The sequence below is a fragment of the Chiloscyllium plagiosum genome, unplaced genomic scaffold (assembly GCF_037043375.1).
Source record: "Chiloscyllium plagiosum isolate Xiang-an unplaced genomic scaffold, Cpla_swu_hap1 HiC_scaffold_42, whole genome shotgun sequence".
Taxonomy (NCBI): Eukaryota; Metazoa; Chordata; class Chondrichthyes; order Orectolobiformes; family Hemiscylliidae; genus Chiloscyllium; species Chiloscyllium plagiosum.
In genome coordinates, this window is record NW_028270180.1 from 1,339,797 (window position 1) to 1,360,504 (window position 20,708).

The window sequence follows — 20,708 nt, forward strand, 5'->3', positions numbered from 1 at the left end:
GACAGCATTTTTCCACAATGTTAACAAGTTACAAATTGGACACAGTAAAAGATTGGCTGCTTTGAGTTTAGGTCCTTTGGATATCAATATCTCTGCACATGTTCAGAATTTTCCATTCTATTTTGTAAGTACACATGTAAACCACTATACTGCAGATTATGCAATATTTTTACATTGCTTCAAAATACATGAATAGGAGAGGTTTAGAGGAATTGAGCCAAATGCAGACAAATAGATCTTGTTTAGTCTGGAAAACCTGCTCGGCAAGGACTGAGGGTTCTGTTTCCATACTCTATGACTTTAATTAGCAAGGCTCGGACACATGGGATCCAAGGAGCTAGCCATTTGGATACAAAACTGGCTTAAAGATGGCAGAGGATGGTTGTGAAGGGTTCTTTATTGGATTGAAGGCCTCAGTGTGCCACGTGGATCAGTGGTGGGTCCACTACTTTTTATCGTTTATATATATTATTTGGATGGGAATATAGCAGGAATAGTTAGTAAATTTGAAATTATTTGCCAAAATTGATGGTGCAAGTGGACAGTGAATGTGGTCAGCTCAAAGTACATTGGACCTTCATCAGATGAGTTGATGCACCAAGGACTGGCCAATGGAGTTTAATTTAGATAAATGAGTGCTGCAGTTGGGTAAGGCAAATCAGGGCAGGTCTTATACACTTCGGTAGGGCCCTGCTCAGGTGTATTTCCAAGCAAAGAGACCTTGGGGATGCAGGTTCACAGTTCCTTGAAGATGGACGCACAAGTCAACAGGGTAGCGAAGGTGGCATTTGGTATGTTAGCCTTTGTTGGTCAGCGCATTGATTATAGGAGTTGGGATTTCAGGTTGAGGCTTTACAGGACCTTTTAAATACTGTATTTAATTCTGGTCTCCATGTTATAGGAAAGATGTTGTTAAACTTGAAAAGATTTACAAGGATGTTGCCAGGGTTAGAGGGTTTAAATTATAGGGAGAGATTGAATAGGCTGGGGCTACTTCTCCTGAAGCATTGGAGATTGAGAGGTGATGTAATAGAGGTTTATAGAATTATGAAGGGCATGGATAGAGTGAATAGCCAAGGTGAGAGGGGAAAGATTTAAAAGGGTCTTGAAGAGCAACTTTTTCACGCAGAGGGTGGTGTGTGCATTGAATGAGCTGCCAGAAGAAGTGATGGAGTCTGTTAGAATCACAACATTTAAAAGGCATATGTATGGGTACATGAATAGGTAGGGTTTAGAGGGAAATGGGCCAAATGTTGGCAAATGGAACTTGGACGAATTGGACAGAAGGATGTATTTCCAAGCTGTTCAACTCTGTGACTCCATGACCTGTAGGAATGTTGTGTTCCAACTGGGAAACAGATTACCTTGAGCAAATTCATCCTGTCTCTGCTCAGATGTTTTCATTTGATCGGACAGTTCTTGGTCTTGCTGCCTGTAGAAGCTTCCTTCATTGAACACACAAGGTAGATTCCCAGTATGAACTTGTCGAAGTTGTTCGAAGTCATTCAGTGCTGCACTTAGATCCCAGTTTTTACCTACAAAGATAAAATTGTACATTGTTGCTTATTATCCAAATATAACTGATACGTTATCTAAAGAGAAAAAAAAAAATCAGCTGACTTCCCTCCATGACCTTTATTTAGGCATCAAACTCTTTATGGATGAAATAAGTTACTTGGAAACAAATCAATATAGGAATACTTGCTCATTGCATTTCTAAAAGGTCTACTTACAAAAAAAATTGGATACACACTTGTTATATCATCACTGAGCAATAGAAGTCTAAAATTTCTAACTCATTTTTAGATGTGATGATGCAACTGCTCATCAAATAATTAACAAAGTAATAATAATCAATCAATATCACTATTGGACAATGGTTAACTGAGTTCTGCGCAGTACTGTACAGAATATTTGACATTCAGTGCTTCCACATATGGCCTTGGTTCAGTGGTAGCACTCTTATGGATTCATGTTCCACTCCATAGATTTGGGCAAAGTTTGGGCTGACATTTCAGTGCAGTGTGAAGGAGGTTTGCCTTTTGTTTCAAATTATTACAACAAAGGACAAGGCTATCATATTGGTTAAAAGCACTTTGAAAGCCGCTCATTTAGTCCCATACCCATTCTCTTTCACCAAAACCCTACAAGGATTTCCTTTTCAAGTCTATTTCCAATTTCCTTTTGAAAATTACTCTTAAATCTGCTCTCATGACTTTTCAGGCAGCACATTCTGGATCGTGTCGACTCACAACACTAAATAACTTCTCTGTAATCCTTTGGGGTTTTTTTTGCCAATTAACTTCAACCCATAGTCTTTGGGATGGTGGGCAAAATGCTCTCTGTCCTCTCAGATGGACTTTAAAGGTCTCATGCTATTTTAAAAAAAAACCCAGAAGAATTCTCTTGCTGTATAGCCAATATTTATTCCTCAAATGAGTACCAATATTAATTCAGTAATTGATGCCATTGCAGTTTGAAGGAATGTTGCTATGAATAAAATTATAACAGTGACTCTACTTCAGAAGAGTTATTTAGTTATGAAACATGAGATACCCCAATGTTTTAAATACATTGAGCAGTGCTCCTGAATATAGAGACAATGCATTGGATTGCATTTCAGATTGAGAGTAATGTAGGCTGGTGAACCTTCTATTCCCCTTTGCTGTAAGCCTTTGACACAGTTACTAGTAGCAAAAAGTAGAGAAGCAGGAACATGAGTAAGCCATACACCCAATTGAGCCTATTCTGCCATTCAATTAGACCACGGCTGATGTGCACTCCTAGTTACATTTATATTTCAGCATCAGATTTGTGAAAGACAGCAGAGCTTCCTTCAGATAATTTAAAATATTAATCAGTTCTTACTAACCAGAATAATTGTTTACTAAACTAATTTCTATTAAGTACATTAAAAATTTTGAAACTGATATTTAACATAAGCAGCAAATTCACTGACTAGAATGAATGCATATATTTACATAAGACATCAACCTCATGTCAATGATCATTTTAATTTGATTTAATATCAAAATTTACTATAATTGTGAGGTACTTGAAGCACATTCCAATAAAAAGTTGGCATTACAATAACAGCATACTGCTCAGCAGAGCACGTCTACATCATTCTGTATGCAGATATGTTAACTCATAATACTTGATTATTTAGGGATTTGAGAGGAGAGTTAAGAGTCAACTGTATTGCCATGGATCTGGAGTTACATATAAGCCACACAAAGTATGAATGGGGAGAAAGTGAGGACTGCAGATGCTCCAGATCCTGAAGAAGGGCTTATGGCCGAAACGTCAATTCTCCTGTTCCCTGGATGCTGCCTGACCTGCTGCGCTTTTCCAGCAACACATTTTCAACACAAAGTATGAATGACAGATTTCTTTTCCTAAAGGACACTAGTGATGAATGATGATTTTTTACAACAATCTAGAATTTGCATGTCACCTTAACTGAAACTAGCTTCACTTATTCCATATATATTTATTTAATTGAATTTAAGTGCCTGAACTGCTGTGATGGGAATAATGCTTGTCTCCAGGTCATTAATTCAATTCAGTTTTTTTTTTAAAAGTGTAAATTAAAGCAATAAAAACAGAATGACATCAACCATCATTAAAAGGGAACAATCAAATCTTCCTATCCTGAAACAAATTGTATCAGAATTAGAAGAAAGATTGATAATGAATATAGTTATTATAGGTTCTTCAGATTAATATCCCTGAATCACCTTTGTAATCAAACGGTTTATGTCAAAGAGAAAAACTTGTTATTATTCATTAAAAAGCAATCAGCTTTATAATTTCGGTTTCTGCAGCAAATGCTTCTGCTGTGGCCTTACTTAAAGTTTAGCTTAATTTTGGAGAAATTAAAGGCTTGACTGTTTTATCCTCCAGAACTAGAATTCTGACTCCAAACTACCTAGTGTGAACACCCAATCCTTTCCATAAGTTAAGCAACTGATCATTTTCTATTAAGTATCTATGTCTGCATTAGTTCCTATGTTTATCCCTTCTAAACATAGCAGAGATATTGCATGAAATCAAATTGAAATAGTGGACAAAGTGATACTCTATTTAAAAGTATCCCAAGCAACCTTTATGTCATTTGGAGTTAAAGGCCAAGTATAAAATCAATTACAAAACAAAAGGATAAAAATCAATCTAAACATCAGGTCATAGACAGAGAACACAGGGGGCTAACACCTTCAACATATTGTCTAGCTATCAGCATTGTTAACAGCTAACCTAAGAATGCAACTTTTAAAAAAAGATTTTGTGATTTACACATGAAAGAAGTGAAACTATCACTGTATTCTAACAGATGAAAGGCTTAACAGACAATCAATTTTTCAATGCATAATTTCAGTTACATCACACTGCAAATTTTTGCTATAAATTCTGTGTTACAATTGAGCCCTCCACTATCACCTGATGAAGGAGCGTCGCTCCGAAAGCTAGTGTGCTTCCAATTAAACCTGTTGGACTATAACCTGGTGTTGTGTGATTTTTAACTTTGTACACCCCAGTCCAACACCGGCATCTCCAAATCAAAACAAAAGGAGGCCACTTGGTCAATCAAGTACGGTCTGGCTCGATGCAGAATAATGCAGTTTCTCCTATTCCTCCCATAGCCATTCAAATGGTCCCCAATTTTCTTTTGGAATCATTTGATTATTCCCACTTCCAAGAAAAATTTCTTTACCCAGCGTGTGATGAGAATATAGTGAAAGGGAACACATTTTTATTTTCCTTTACAACTGTAAGCTGAAATGATTGTTGGACTACGATATAGCTACACCTTTTTAGCTTTTTGAAGCACTGAGATTCTAACTGAGAAAATGGTTTAAGGAGTTTCTGAGAAAAGGAAGAACTGCCTGACAATAGCCTTTTATTGGTTGAGTTGCAGTCTGTTGCAAATCTCTAATTGTAAAGAAACCAGACACCTCCAGAGTTGGCAAACTGAAAATATCTCTCTCACTCTCCCTTTTTCCTGATGAGAGAGATAAAGTTTTGAAGACAGAATTCTAATAGGGCTTTTATTTAAACCACTGAAATGAAAAATGACCATTGCTTTACAGACAACAGCTTTTCATTATTGCTGAAGTCAAAATGAAGTATGTCAGCTAATTTAACCCACCTTTGTATGCAGCTGCTCGATCTTCAGAATTTTGCACCATCTTTTTTCCACCAATAATATGTAAAGCCAACAGTCTTTATAGGGGTACAGTTTAAGTAGCAGAGTATTAGATTAGTAGTCCTTTCTTTTCCCTCTGCTATTTGTTCAAGTTAGGTGTGCTATAATTTTTTTCATTATGAATGGGAAAACCTGGAGTGAATTGCTTTTGTCCTGTCAATCAGGCAAGCTGTCATCTTGGTGGTCCAACTGGAATTTTATACATCTTGTGAAGGCTTGTTCAACAGTGGGGTATAATTCTCAGTGCATTCTTCCCAATTCAATCACGACAGTGAAACTTGCAATCATGAGAATTGGTGCATTTAAGGGGAAGCTCCACAAGGGAACTAAGTTGCTCACATGTAAACGAGGAAGAATAAAGAAGCCTCAAGTGGAGAATAAATACTGGCACAGCTTAACTGTAATAAATGCCCTGCTTTTGTGCTGCAAGTCCAATTCAATTCAATTTAAGAACTCAAACAATAAGATGCAACACAATCCACAAAGGAAAATTTAAAAAGGAATGAAGCTTGACGTAACGCACAAAGTAAGTGCTTGAGAAAGTTAGCTCATTATTACTGGGGAAAACAGCATGTAATTTAAAATTACTAGCAATTTAACATCAATATGCTGATAACTTAATACATTGCAGGAGTGAGCACCCAGCAGCAAAGGAAAATTTCAAATTCAAACCCTACTCCATGTAAATTGGTTGAACCTATCAAGGCACTGAGGACTAAGCCCATGGAATTCTCTTCCTCAGAAAAGAGTGACAGCTGCGTGATTGAATCTTTTAAAGGCTGAGGCAGATTAATTTTTGAGAAGAGAGCCAAAGATTATGGGGGAAAAACTGAAAAGTGGAGATGAGATGTCATTCACATGATCTTATTGAATGATGGAGCATGATAAGGGCTGAATGGCCGATTCCCACTGAATGGCCTATGTTTTAATGACATGAAAACTGGCCTTCGTAATACTGAGTTATGAGTGGTGGGTTTGATGGATCCTGAACATGCTCAGGAATTCATCTTTCGTAGCTTTAAGTGACTCTGACAGACAGGTCCAAATATGTAGGGATGTTAGAAAGCAAAGAGCAGGACCAGGCTTTAATTTACACACAAACAATATTCAATACCTGCATTTAATTTCCTGTCTTTTCCCATGGGGTGTGGGCATAAATAGTTAAGACCAGCATTTGTTACCCACTCCTTTTTTTCCAATAGTTTTTACTATACTCTGTATTTGTAAACTTTAGAATTTCTTAACCTGACCACATATTGTAGGAGTGTGACGTTTTGGTTGGTTATTGGACAGATTTGCTGCTTTTATGCTGCCATATTCAACTTTTACAACACAGAATATCACCATTCATGCTAATTGTTCACATTCGCAGGAGTGGGAGCTGCCTTAGAGTCATAGAGATGAACAATATTGAAAAGGATCCTTTGGTCCAACTGGTTCATTACCAATCAGATTTTTTTTATTTGAAAAATATACTTTATTCATAAAATACTTTGATGATCTGTACAACTGGACATACCATACATATATAAACATTCCATTTGTTTGCATACCGAAAACAGAGTAATCATTCCTATTTACAGGTCTGTACGATTACATTTTTAGCTGAGGCGTCAGCGGAGCCCAAATGACTGCGCGGGCCCTCTGTTCTTCTTTAGGCAGGCAGATGTTACACAGTGGTCTTTCCCCACCGCGCCTTGGCAGCAGCTGCTCCAAGCTTCAGCACGTCCCTCAACACGTAGTCCTGGACCTTGGAATGTGCCAGTCTGCAACACTCAGTCGGGGTCAACTCCTTCAGCTGGAAGATCAACAGGTTTCGGACCGCCCAGAGAGCGTCCTTCACCGAGTTGATGATTCTCCATGCACAGTTGATGTTCGTCTCGGTGTGCGTCCTGGGGAACAGGCCATACAGCATGGAGTCGCGCGTCACGGCGCTGCTCGGGACGAACCTCGACAAACACCACTGCATTCCTCTCCAGACTTCTTCTGTGTAGGCACATTCCAGAAGGAGGTGTGTGACAGTTTCGTCCCCCCCGCAGCCGCTTCGAGGGCAGCGTGCGATGCGGCTGAGAGTCCGGGCATGCATAAAGGATCTCACAGGCAGAGCCCTTCTCACCACCAGGCAAGCCATGTCTTGGTGCTTGTTGGAAAGTTCTGGCGATGAGGCATTCTGCCAAATGGCTTTGACAGTCTGCTCAGGGAACCACTCGATAGGGTCCACCCTCTCCTTTTCCCGAAGGGTCTCAAGGACACTACGCGCTGACCACTTCCTGATGGACTTGTGGTCAAAGGTGTTTTTCTTCATAAACTTCTCCACGAAGGACAGGTGATACGGAACGGTCCAACTACTCGGAGTGTTCCGCGGCAGCGAGGCCAGGCCCATCCTTCGCAACACCGGGGACAGGTAGAACCTCAGTACGTAGTGACACTTGTTTGCATACCGGGGATCCACGCACAGCTTGATGCAGCCACACACAAAGGTGGCCATCAGGGTGAGGGTGGCATTGGGTGTATTTTTTCCCCCGTTGCCCAGATCTTTGCACAGCGAGTCCCTTCGGATCCGGTCCATCTTTGACCTCCATATAAACTGGAAGATGGCCTGGGTGACTGCAGCGGCACAGGTTCTGGGAATAGGCCAGACCTGTGCCACGTATAATAGCAATGACAAGGCCTCACACCTGATGACCGGTTTTTTTTCCCACGATGGAGAGCAACCATAGCTTCCATCTGCCCAGTTTCTGCCTCACTTTGCTGATATGCTCCTCCCAAGACTTGGCCATGCCCCAGCCCCCCCCGAACCAAATACCCAGAACCTTCAGGTGGTCGGTCCTGACGGTGAAGGGGATCGAGGATTGGTCGGCCCAGTTCCCGAAAAGCATGGCCTCGCTCTTGCCTTGGTTTACCTTGGCCCCCGAGGCCCATTCGAACTGGTCACATATGCACATGAGTCTGCGCACGGACAGCGGATCAGAGCAGAAAACGGCGACATCATCCATGTACAGGGAGGCCTTAACCTGCAGGCTCCCGCTGCCAGGAATAGTCACCCCTCTCACGCTCGCATCCTTCCTGATGGACTCGGCAAATGGCTCTATGCAGCACACAAACAAGGCAGGAGAGAGAGGGCAGTCCTGCCTGACTCCAGATCTGACTCCCACCCATTGATTGAGACTGCACTGACAATGTTGGTGTAGAGCAGTCTGATCCAATTGCAAATTCCCTCCCCAAAGCCCATTTTGGAGAGAACATCTCTCATACACCTGTGTGATATCCTGTCAAAGGCTTTCCCCTGGTCCAGGCTGATCAGGCAGGTGTCCAACCCTCTGTCCTGCACGTAGGCGATCGTATCCCTGAGGAGTGCGAGACTCTCACCGATCTTCCTGCCCGGCACAGCACAGGTTTGATCAGGGTGAATCACCGACCCCAGAGCAGACCTGACCCGGTTGGCGATTACCTTTGACAGAATTTTGTATTCCGCATTCAACAGTGAGATTGGTCTCCAATTTTTGAGTTCCTCCCTCTCCCCCTTCCGCTTGTAGATGAGGGTGATGATGCCTTTCCTCATGGATTCACTCATGGTACCTGCCCGAAGCATACTGACAGACACCTCCAGCAGGTCCTGGCCAATCAAGTCCCACAGAGCGGAATAGAGCTCGACCGGTAAGCCGTCGCTTCCGGGAGTTTTATTCTTTTCGAAGAACTTGAGGGCCTTGGTCAGCTCGTCCAGAGATAGCGGCTGGTCCAGCCTCTCCCGTGTTCTGTCGTCTAAGACCTTCGTGATAGAGGACAGGAACGACTGGGAGGCCACGCTGTCGGTCGGCTTCGTGTCGTACAGACTGGCGTCGAAGGATTTACTGATCCTCATGACGTCAGCCTGAGATGATGTTATTGAGCCATCTTCTTCCTTCAGGCTGCTGAGCACAGAGCTCTCTCTGTGCACCTTCTGGAAGAAGAAACGTGAGCACGTCTCGTCCTGCTCCACCGAGCGGACCCTGGACCGGAAGATTATCTTGGAGGCCTCCGAAGCAAAGAGCGAGGCTTGCTAGCCCTTCACCTCCTCGAGGTCCTCCGTGACATCCACCCCCATTGTCTGCAGCAGGAGCAGGTTCTGCATACTTTCCTGGAGCTGGGACAGTTTTCCCCACCTCTCTCTCGCCTCCTGAACACCTTTGAGGATGAAGAACCTCTTGATGCTCCCTTTTACTGTTTCCCACCAGTCCGCTGGGGACTCAAAGAGGGGCTTCACGGTTCTCCAACCTGCGTAGTCCCTCTTGAGCTCCTCAGTGTTTCCCAGGGTCAACAGCTTTGTGTTCAGCTTCCACGTTCCCTTACCAGCCAGTCCTGTAGGTGACAGTCGGCCAGCAGGAGGCAGTGGTCAGAGAAGAACACCGGCTTGACGTCGGTGGATCTGACCGAGAGCGTTCAGGACACAAACAGGTAATCTATCCTTGAGCGGATAGACCCGTCTGCCCGTGACCAGGTTTATCTGAACTGCGCTCCGTCTGCAGGGGTGCTCAAGACGTTGTGCAGCTTGGCATCTTTTACCGGTGTCCATTAGGGCTCTGGACGTGGCGTCCAGTTTACTGCCCCCCCCCGCCAGATCGTCCATCTCCATCAATGATACAGTTGAAGTCTCCGGCCAGAATGACCGGCCTGGACAACAGTGGAACCAATCAGATATCCCAACCTAATCTAGCCCTTTGCTAGCACTTGGCCCAAATCTCTCCAAGCCTTTCCTATTCATATATCCATCCAGATGCCTTTGAAATGTTGTAATTGTACCAGCCTCCACTTCCTCTGGCAGCTCATTCCATACATGTACCACCCTCTGCGTTAAAAGGTTGCCCCTTAGTTCTCTTTTATATCTTTCCCCTCACCCTAAACATATGCTCTCTAATTCTGGAGTCTCCCCACCCCAGGGAAAAGACTTTGCCTATTTATCCTATCCATGCCCATGATTTTATAAACCTCTATAAAGGTTACCTCCTCAGCCTCTGACATGCTAGGGATAACAGCCCCAGCCTATTCAGCCTTCCCCTATAGATCAAATCCTCCAAATCTTGCAACATCCTTGTAAAGCTTTTCTGAATCCTTTCAAGTTTCAGAACATCCTTCTGATAGGAAGACGACCAGACCAGCACGCAATATTTTAAAGTAGCCTAACCGACGTACTTCTGTCTTTAGAAGCATTGTATTTCATAATGGTTAGGTAAGTCCACTGCTGTTAGAAAGGGTGTCTCAGGATATTGATCAGGGAACAGTGAAGAAACGGCAATAAGATTCAAAATCAGGATGGTTTAAGGCTCGGAGTTGATCTTACAGGTGGTAATGCTCCCATCCATCTGCTGTCCTTGCCTCCCAGTTGTCAGAGGTTGTGGGATTTGGAAGGTGATTTCAAAATAGGTTTGACAAGTTACTGCAGTGCATATTGCATGTGCCATCATCTATCTGTGGTCGAGAACTAGATGTTTAAAGTAATTGGTGGGTACCAATCACATAGGCTGCTTTGTTCTGAATCACATCAAGCTTTTAACAATGTTGATGGAGTTGTACTTTCCTAGACAGATGAGAAGTATTCTATCACACCCCTGACTTGTGCTTTATAGATGGAGGACAGGCTTTTGGAAAATCAGGCAATGAAGTACTTGCCATAGAATTCTCAGCGATTGACATGTGCTTGTAGCTACAGTATTTATACGGTTAGTCGAGCAGAGTTTCTGGTCAGTGGTAAACACAGAATATTGATAACTGAAGGATGTTATGCAAAATGTTTGGCCACTAGATCAAAGAAACATAAGACTACCAGTGTTTATGGCACTATACTCCAGAAAATGCCAATGTCTTCATAATAGGAGGACAGAAGGGGAAAACTAAATCTCGCAGAGCGCTTTAAGGAACATCTCCAGGACACCCGCACCAATCAACCCCACCAATCCGTGGCCGAACATCTCAACTGTGATAGTAGAAAAAACACAGAACAGTGAAAGAACCACAAAAGTGTACAGAAAAGCCACACACACGGACCAGATCCTAAACGACAACAGCAACCACCCAAACACACACAAGAGAAGCTGCATTAGAACCCAGTTCAAAAGGGCTACAACACACTGGAACACTTTCAACCTGCCAATGGAGGAACAACATCTCGACAGGGTGTTCACCAAAAATGGATATCCCTGCAACTTTATCCGCAGATGCCTAACAGACAAATAACGCAACGAGGACTTGCCGCGACGCAACACACTAACTAGTCAACAGGTTAAGTTTGCTCACTGAGCTGGTCGGTTTATTCTCAGAAATTTCATCACCTTGCTAGTGAACATCAGTTCATACATATGCAGAACAAAACAGTGGTCAGAAGAAAGCGGTTTTGCCTGATCGACACAAATTAAACTCCCTGAATCGAAGAGTCCAGTCAAAATCACTCTATGCTAGGTGAACAGTGGTGGAGTTCTCAGAATATGGAGTCATTACAGGAACAAAGTCATTTCATGTCAATCCAATAGATAAGAAGCCATCAAGGCTGATATCTGTAAAAATTGGGCCCTCAATATTACTGCTAGTAAACGAACTTTCCCTTAGGTAGGAATTTGATGAAAGGCCTTGAAACAATACAGAAATGGCATGTTCACAAATAGTCATCTGGTTTTAAAAGCATCAGTATTTTCATGGACAAGAACAAGACAGAGGTTAAACAGTCATGATTTGGAGATGCCTGTGTTGGACTGGGGTGTACAAAGTTAAAAATCACACAACACCAGGTTATAGTCCAACAGGTTTAATTGGAAGCACACTAGCTTGGAGCGTCGCTCTGAAAGCTAGTGTGCTTCCAATTAAACCTGTTGGACTATAACCTGGTGTTGTGTGATTTTTAACAAGGTTAAACAGCTTATTGAAAAGCTACATATGAACAGACATACATTCTAACCGAAATGGACTAAAGTAGCTTCAAAGAATACTTTTTCCCCCACTCCTGCAGAATGTGAACAACTAACACGAGTGGCGGTATTCTGCAGCATTGTAACAATTTAGTATGGCAGCATAAAAGCAGCAAAGCTGGCCAATAATCAACCAAAAAGTCATACTCCTACATCATGTGGTCAAGGTAAGAAATTCTAAACATTACAACTTTACATGGTAAAACCTATTGAAAAAAAGATGTGCAACAACAAAATATTCTACCCTTCTTCACTAAAGATTATACAATACTATATAACAATGAACAATATTTCAGCATTTAACTCACCTTCCAGCAGGTCTCTTGCCAGACCAGGTTCTGCCCCAGTGGAGCGAACAAAGTCTGACAGGACCAAATCCATATCAAATGTCATGTGATCATGTAGATGCTCTACTTGAAGCACAGCAGAACTGGTTTTGGTCTCAAGACTTTTAGTCAGTCATCTGTTAAAAAAAATAAATAGTAGTTTCCAGGGCATATAAAACAAACTTTATGTCAATCATCAATCCAGGACAAGCCCACAGCTATTGCCCTCTGATTGCTGCAGTCAGTCAGGGAAGTACAACATCCTTCACAGAATTACTTACTTGTTTTCTACTGCTCAAAGTAATATGAATGCAGCAGCTCACTCCTAACTGTTTGTACCATCCAGTAGCTGTGAAAGTAACAATTCCACCAGTGTGTGACAATGACTCATACCTTATGAGCCAAAAGAATCAAGAAAACAATCCACAACTGCAACCAGGATGCAGTTGAAAGATAATGACTATTCCATTTCACCACAGTAAGTAATTAAGAATTAAAAACCAAAGCAACTCTTTCTTAGCCACTACAAAACAAGTCTGTTTCACCTAAAAAGTGAGATGCTGAAATCCAAACAAAAATGTCTAAATAGCAGGTAGCATTGCATCGTAACTTAATTTAGTTAAGGCCTACTTCTGCTCCAATTTTGAATAAACGTCACAGCAGTACTTCAAGCGGATATTTGTGGTAGTTCGCCCAGCGAAGCTAAATGGATGGAACTGAGAAATAAGAAGGGGGTGATAACTTTGATGGGATTGCACTATAGGCTCCCATATTGTCAGTGGAAAATTAAGAAACACACATATGTAGGGAGATCGCAGATAGATCTAAGAATCATACTTTTGCAATAGTAAGGGATTTTAACTTTCTACACATCATCTGAAACTGCCAGAGTGTTAAGGGCTTGGATGGAAAGGAATTTGTTCAGTGCATTCAAGAAAACTTTCTCAATCAATACATAGATGGCCCTTCTGGGGGAAGAGGTAAAACTTAACCCTTGGGAAATATGGCAGAGCAAGTGACTAAGGTGTTAGTTGGGGAACAGTTTGGAACTGGTCCACAAGATAAAGTTCTAAATGGGGGCAAGGCCAATTTTCATGGTATTAGACAGGAACTTTCAAAAGTTGATTGGGGCAGGCTATTTGTAAGTAAAGGGATATCTCTGTTAAGTTGGAGGCTTTCAAAAGTGAGATAACAAGAGTTCAAGGAGAACATATTCCTTTTAGTGTGAAGGGCAACGTTGACAGGATGAGTGAACACTGGATGTCTAGAGATACTGAGGCTCTGTTCAAGAAAAAGAAACAGGCACACATCAGCTCGGATCAAGTGAACCCCTTCAGGGATATAGGGAGTGTCGGAGTACACTTAAGAGGGAAATCAGGAGGGAACAAAGGGGACATAAGATAGCTTTCACAAATAATGTTAAGGAGAATGTGAAGAGATCCTGCAAGTACATTAAGGATAAAAGAGTAACAAGTGAGAGAATAGGGCCTCTGAAAGATCAACTAAGTCATCTACGAGTGGATCCACAGGAGATGGAAGAGATGCTGAACAAATATTTCATGTCAGTATTTACTGTGGAGAAAGACATGGGAGCTCAGGAACTCAGGGAAATAAATAGTGATGTCTTGAAAAGAGTCCATATTACAGAAGAGGTGGCGCTGGAGGTCCTAAATGCATAAAGGTAGAAACATCTTTCCTACCTGAAGAAGTGTATCCCAGGATATTTGTGGCAAGCTTGGGAAGAAATTACAGGGCCCTTTGCAGAGACATTTGTTTTTTGTGTCAGACACAGGCGAGGTGCGGGAAGGCTGAAAGTAGCTACTGTTGCACCAATATTTAAAAAAGACTGCAAGGAAAAGCTTTGAGGATTCCAGACCAATGAGCATGATGTCAGTGGTGAATACTTTGTTGGAGGGAATTTACATCCATTTGGAAAGGCAAGGACTGATTAGGGATAATCAGCATGGCTTGGTGGATGGGAAATTGTGTTCCAAAAACTTGATAATTTTTTTTGAAGAGGTGAACAAGAAGATAGATGAAAGAAGAATGGTAGACATTATCTACGTGGACTTCAGCTAGGCCTTTGACAGGGTTCCACATGGTAGACTGATAAGTAAGGTTAGATCACATGGGATCCAGGGAGACTTAGCCAATTGAATACAAAATTGGCTTGATGGTAGAAAACAACGGCTGTTGTTTAGACTGGTGGCCTTTATCAGTAGTGTGCCACAACAATCGATGATTCCCCTGTTGTTCATCATTTATATACCATATATACACAAATAATAATCAAATTTTTTTGAGTACTTTTTAAGGTTACATTTATGGGGTCGACTATTACATGGACACTATTTTTGAGGGGCTGAAATTCATGCCTGTCAAAATTCAGTAGCAGAAGCCCAAGTGATCTCTAAACAACAAAGAAAAATAAACATTGAATTGTGGTAATTCAGAAAACCCGGAGGGAAACACAAAAGCCAGATGGCCTGGAAGACTGGGACAGGAGTGGAACAACGGCAGACTGGAGAGCTGGAGCAGAATGTGACAGCCGGCACACTGACTCGTAAATGTTGATCTACTATCTGTGAATAACTAGGCTCAACCGTTACACAAGGTATTCGGAAAATTCCAGACTATTTGGCCAAAAATAGGGGGTCAAGTTTACATGAGAACAACTATTACTTGAGTATATATGGTAAAGAATTTGGATGAGAATATAGAAGGCATGGTTGGTAAGTTTGCAGATGACAACAAAGTTAATGGTATAAGTGGACAGTGAATTTTAAGAGTATAACAGGATCTTGAATAACTGGGCAGAGGGTTGAGCAATGGCAGATGGAGTTTAATTTAGAAAAATGTGAGGTGTTGCATTTTGGTTAGACAAATCAGGGCAGGACTTGCATAGTATTTGGAAGGCTCGGGCCCTTGGAAGTATTGTCGAACAGACTGACCCAGCAATGTAAGTACATAGTTCCTTGAAAGTGGTGTCACAGGTAGGTAGGGTGGTGAAGGGGCATTTGGCACGCTTGCCTTCATTTGTCACAGCAGTGAGAACAGAAATTGGGACATCATGTGATAGATGTACAACACACTGGTAAGGCCACATTTGGAGCACTGTGTACAATTCTGGTCACCCTCCTACAGGAAGGATATTATTAAACTGGAAAGGGTGCAAAAAAGATTTACAATAATGTCACAGACTGGAGGCTTTGAATAGGCTCAGACTTTTCTCCTCTGGAGCATAAGATGCTGATGGGTGACCTTATAGAGGTTTATAAAATCATGAGGGACATAGATAAGGTGAATCACCAAGGGAATAGGTTTAAGGTGAGAAAGAAAGATTTAGAAGGAACCTGAGGAACAATGTTTTCACACAGAGAATGGTGCATATATATTATATATATGTAACGAGCTGCCAAAGGAAATGGCCGAGGAGAGTACAATTACAGCATCAAAAAGACGTTTTGATTGGAAAGGTTTAGAGGGATATCAACCAAACGCAATTGATTGGTACAATTTTCAGAAGCTTCCCGAAACAAATTAAGAAGTGTGAAAAAGACAGAAAAACACAAAGATATCATAATCTCTATAAGTGTCACTATAATTTAATGAAGGAGTTTTGACATCTTGAGCACAAGCTAGAGATTTAGCTTTTTTGCTCCGATGCCTGTAAGACGATATTATTCTAATTCTAATACTGCTGCTTTTGTTTTTGTCGGGTTACTGGAAAATTCCATTGCACAAAGGACTGTGCAGACAAGATATCTTGGTTACAATGTTTGTGAATGTGACATTAGTATTCCTTTCTTAAATTCTGAATAATGAAACAGAGCCAAAATTAATGGATAAAATACAAATTAGCAAGAGCGAGCCAGAGGACAGAGTTTTGATGGACCCTAGAGGTGCCCTGTGTAAGGGGAAAAATAGACTGTTTGGAGTCTACAAAACAGCGTGTTCAACACAAAGTCTTTACTGACGTAAGCTTAAGACTTATGCCTATAATGTACATGGTAGAAGTCACATGGCTTTGGCAGACTAACAGGAACATTTGTGCATGATTATGCTTTAATTCAAATTCCACTTTCTACACAAAAAAAAATTGCATGCATTATCATGTATATTTGCAGTTACCCAACTTACCAAACATATGCCTTCCTCATGCCTTAGCAGGTAATTAAGCTCATTAGTCTACACACATGCATTATTTGCACACTTTCCTTGAGTTGTGCTGGTCTCTTAGTAGTGTGGGCATGCACGTTGTCATTGGAAGTTCATCTAGCTGTTCTTTTCCAAGGGAGTGTCATTCCTGAATCATTCACTACAGCTGCTGTAGTACTATTAATGTATTTCTGTTGGGTTGCTGCAAACCCTTTCTCCGATTGTTGATGTGCAAACTGTACAGGTGGTGAATTCACCTAGGAGGAGAAAGGGAGGGCTGCAGATGCTGGAGATCAGAGCTGAAAATGTGTTGCTGGAAAAGCACAGCAGGTCGGGCAGCATCCAAGGAACAGGAGAATCGACGTTTCACCTATTCCTGACCAGACATGTGCAGCTACTCCAGTTAAGGAGATGTGATGATATATCCACTGCACATGATCAAAGAGATAACTGCTCCATGCAGATCCCAATTTGGCAGGTTTTTGTCAAGTGTTGAAGGTTTATACTTTACCTGGTTCTCCAATGTTCAGCGGTCTTGTCAAAATGAAATTTGGTTTTATGCTGTTTCATCTTGATTTTGCCCCTCACACCAGTTAGTATTTCTGGCTTCAGTAGCTCTTTGGTATTGGAAGAGTAGTTTCTACGCAGTGTGTAACTGGTCTTTGTCCTGGATTATTTTCCATTCTGTCAGTATGCATGCTTTCCAACTTGAGAATTTCTTTGCATAAATATGTGGGATTTGCTTGATATCTTAATGATTCTTTTACCATTTTCACTGCTGCTTCAGCCCTTATTTGACCTGGATCATGTGGAAATGATGGGCGGTGCAGTTAATGAAATGACACAATTCCTCACTCATGAACAGTGGCTCATGCACATTCACGACAATGTTGGATTGCTGTAATGGTCAGCATTCACTTTTAGAAATTTAACAATTTCACCTGTAGTCATTGAGAAGGCTGGTCCACTTCAACAGTGGTCTGAATAGTATTCTACAGTGATAAGATAAATCTGTTCCTCTCAATGTTCCTCAGCTTCATCCATGGCCTTTCTGGGGTTTGTGTATCGACCACATTTCTCAGTTTGTTTAGCTGGTGCACATTAGAACAGTGCAACTGGCATAGATCTGGCTCATTCCCAGAATCTGCGCAGTTGCAGTCACCCGAACCATCTTCCACTTCATCTGAAGCTCTAAGGTAAACCAAATCCGTAGTAACACAATGAAGAAAACTCTGGAGAAGGTGGGGGAAAAGAACTTGCTAAACACCCCCTTCATGCTGATGGCCACCTTTTTGTACGGCTGCATTAAGCGGTGTATAGAACTCCATGTGCAAACACAAAGTGTCACTGAGATTCTACCTGTCCCCAGTATTGCAAAGGATGGGGCTGGCCTCGTTGCCACGGATTGCTCAAAGTAGTTTGACCATTCTATATCACCTGTCCTTAAGGGAGAGATTTGCAAAGAAAATCACCTTTGACCATAAATCCATCAGGAAGTGGTAAGCAGGTAGCATCCTTGAGACCCTGTGGGAAAGAGAGGGTGGATCCTGTCGGATTGTTCCCTAAGCAGATTGTCAGTCATTTGGCACAATGACTCAACAGAGCTTTGCAGCAAGCACCGAAATATCGCCTGGCTGGTGGTGAGAAGTACATTCCCTGTTAGATCCTGCATGTATACCCAGACTTTCTGCATCATCGCACATTGCCCCTGAAGCTGCTGCAGAGGGATAGAGATTGTCACACATCTCCGACTGAAATGTGCCTTTGCAAAGGAAGTCTGCAGAGAAATGCAGTAGTCTTTGCAAAGGTTCATCCTGAGCAACTCCGTGACACAGGATTCTTATGTTCTGTTCTCCCGGAAGCATACTGAGACAAACATCAAATACGCCTGGAGGACCATCAACTCAGTGAAAGATGCTCTCGGGTCTGCCTGAAACTGGTTGGTCTTCCGGAGCAAGGTCTTGACCTCATCCAGGTGTTGTAGACTGGCACATTCCAAGTTTCAGGACTACATGCCGAGAGACACACTAAAGCTTGGGGCAGCTGCTGCCAAGGTGTGGTGTGCGTGACCACTGTTCATTCTACCCAAGTTAAATGGGGGTCCATTCAGTTATCAGACCCTCTCGGTGCCTCAACTATATTAAATATAGTCTTGTAAGTAAGAAATGCTTTTGATTTGTTTGCTGGATAGAGTTAAACTCCAATGTTTGTTTAAAACCCAAAAGAACTGCGGATGCAGGAAATCATAAACAAAAAACAGAAATGCTGGAAAAGCACAGGAGGTCTGGCAGTATCTGTGGAGAAATCAGAGTTGACATTTTCGATCCAATTATTCTTCCTCAGAGTGGACTATATGAACTCAGTTTTCTCTCCACAGATCCTGCTAGACCTCAGAGTCAGAGATTTTCATCATGGTAACAGACCCTTCAGTCCAACTCGTCTATGCCAACCAGATATCCTAAATTAATCTAATGCCATTTGCCAGCACTTGGACCATATCCCGCTAAGCCCCTCCTATTCATATACCCATGCCTTTTAAAATGTTGTAGTTGTACCTGCCTCTACCACTTCCTCACTCCATACACACACCACCCTCTGCGTGAAAACGTTGATCTTCAAATCCCTTTTAAATCTTTCACCTCTGACCTTAAACCTATATCCTCTAGTTTTGTCTCTCCTATCCTGGTCAAAATACTTTGGCTATTCACCCTCTCCACACCCCTCATCATTTTATAAACCCTTAAGGTCACCCTTCTGCCTACATTTTAGGGAAAATAGCCCCATGCCTATTCAACCTCTGCCTATAGCTTAACTTCTTCCACCCAGCAACATCCTTGTAAAACTTTTCTGCACCCTTTCAAGTTTCACAGCATCTTTCCTATAGCAGGGAGACCAGAACTGAATGCAGTATTCCAACAGTGGCCTCACCAACATCTTGTATAGCCGCAACATGACATCCCAACTTCTGTAATCAGTACACTCACCAATTAAGGCAAGCATAGTATATGCCTGCTATACTACCTTGTCTATCTGCAACTCCCATTATTAAAGAAATACAAACCTGCACCCCACAATCTCTTTGTTCAGCAACATCCCCAGAACCCTACCATTACATGTAAAGTCTGGTCTTGATCGGTCTTACCAAATTGCAACACCTCACATTTTTCTAAATTAAATTCCACCTGCCATCCCTCGGCCCATCTGATCAATGTCCCATTGTATTCTGAGAAAATCTTCTTCATTGTCCGTTACACCACCAATCTGTGTCATCTGCAAACTTACCAACCATTCTTCCTATATGAGCATCCAAATCATTTATATAAATGATAAAAAGCAGTGGACACAGCACCGATCCTCGGGGCACATCACTGGTCACAAGCCTGCAGTCTGATAAACAATGCTCCACTCTTTTAAATAAAGGGTGTAAACAGACAAATCCAACATCCCCCGCTACTGCTCCCATTAGACACTTCGGGGACAGGGACAGCACCGGGTGAAACTCAGCAAAGCCCACACTGCTCCTTCAAAACAGAAAATAAAGCTGCCTTGAATCTTTTAAAGAAAAATAAAGATCCTATTACTCTGGGGAAAAACAAACAATTAACCAGCAAAAAATGGCTCTCCCCTGACTCTGATCCCACCAACCTCTTTTGGGCAGGGACCACAGAGGACCAATATAAAAAGAGACTAAAGGAAAATCAAAGAAAACAAATAAAAAACAAATAACTAAATAAATCAATGCCAGTAAATCAATGCCCTCTGCTCCATCCCCATCAAACACTCCTGGGATAGAGACAACAAAGGTTTAACATCCAGAGGATGTTTTCATACTCATTCCAACTAAAAATAAAATTCTCTTCGTCCCAATCCCCATCAAGTACATCTGGACAGGGATAATACAAGAGGTCCAAAATTGGAACAAAGGGCAAATAAAACAGCCCTCTTCCCAAGGCACCAAATCAGAAAACAAATGCAAACTTAAAAGGCAAAATAGAAACTTATACTACAGAAACAATTAACTAAATCAGAATATCATTATCCCGATTGATAATGCACTTCAGCCCTCACTACGCCCAGCCTCTT

The 20,708-nt window shown here is 41.9% G+C and overlaps 1 protein-coding gene across 7 annotated transcripts in view; it reads right to left on the reverse strand.

The window, feature by feature from the left end:
- Positions 1–20,708, reverse strand: part of otud7a (OTU deubiquitinase 7A) — a 151,927-nt gene that overhangs the window by 88,209 nt on the left and 43,010 nt on the right. For 6 of the 7 annotated variants that reach the window (XM_087982230.1, XM_087982229.1, XM_043680339.2 and 3 more), the window contains 2 exons: positions 12,450–12,604; positions 1,365–1,535 (listed from right to left, as the gene is read on the reverse strand). In XM_087982230.1, coding sequence (XP_087838356.1) covers positions 1,365–1,535; positions 12,450–12,534 — 256 coding nt within the window. In that variant the 5' untranslated portion in view covers positions 12,535–12,604. The remainder of the gene's footprint in view (positions 1–1,364; positions 1,536–12,449; positions 12,605–20,708) is intronic. The other variant, XM_087982231.1, reaches the window with a different exon arrangement.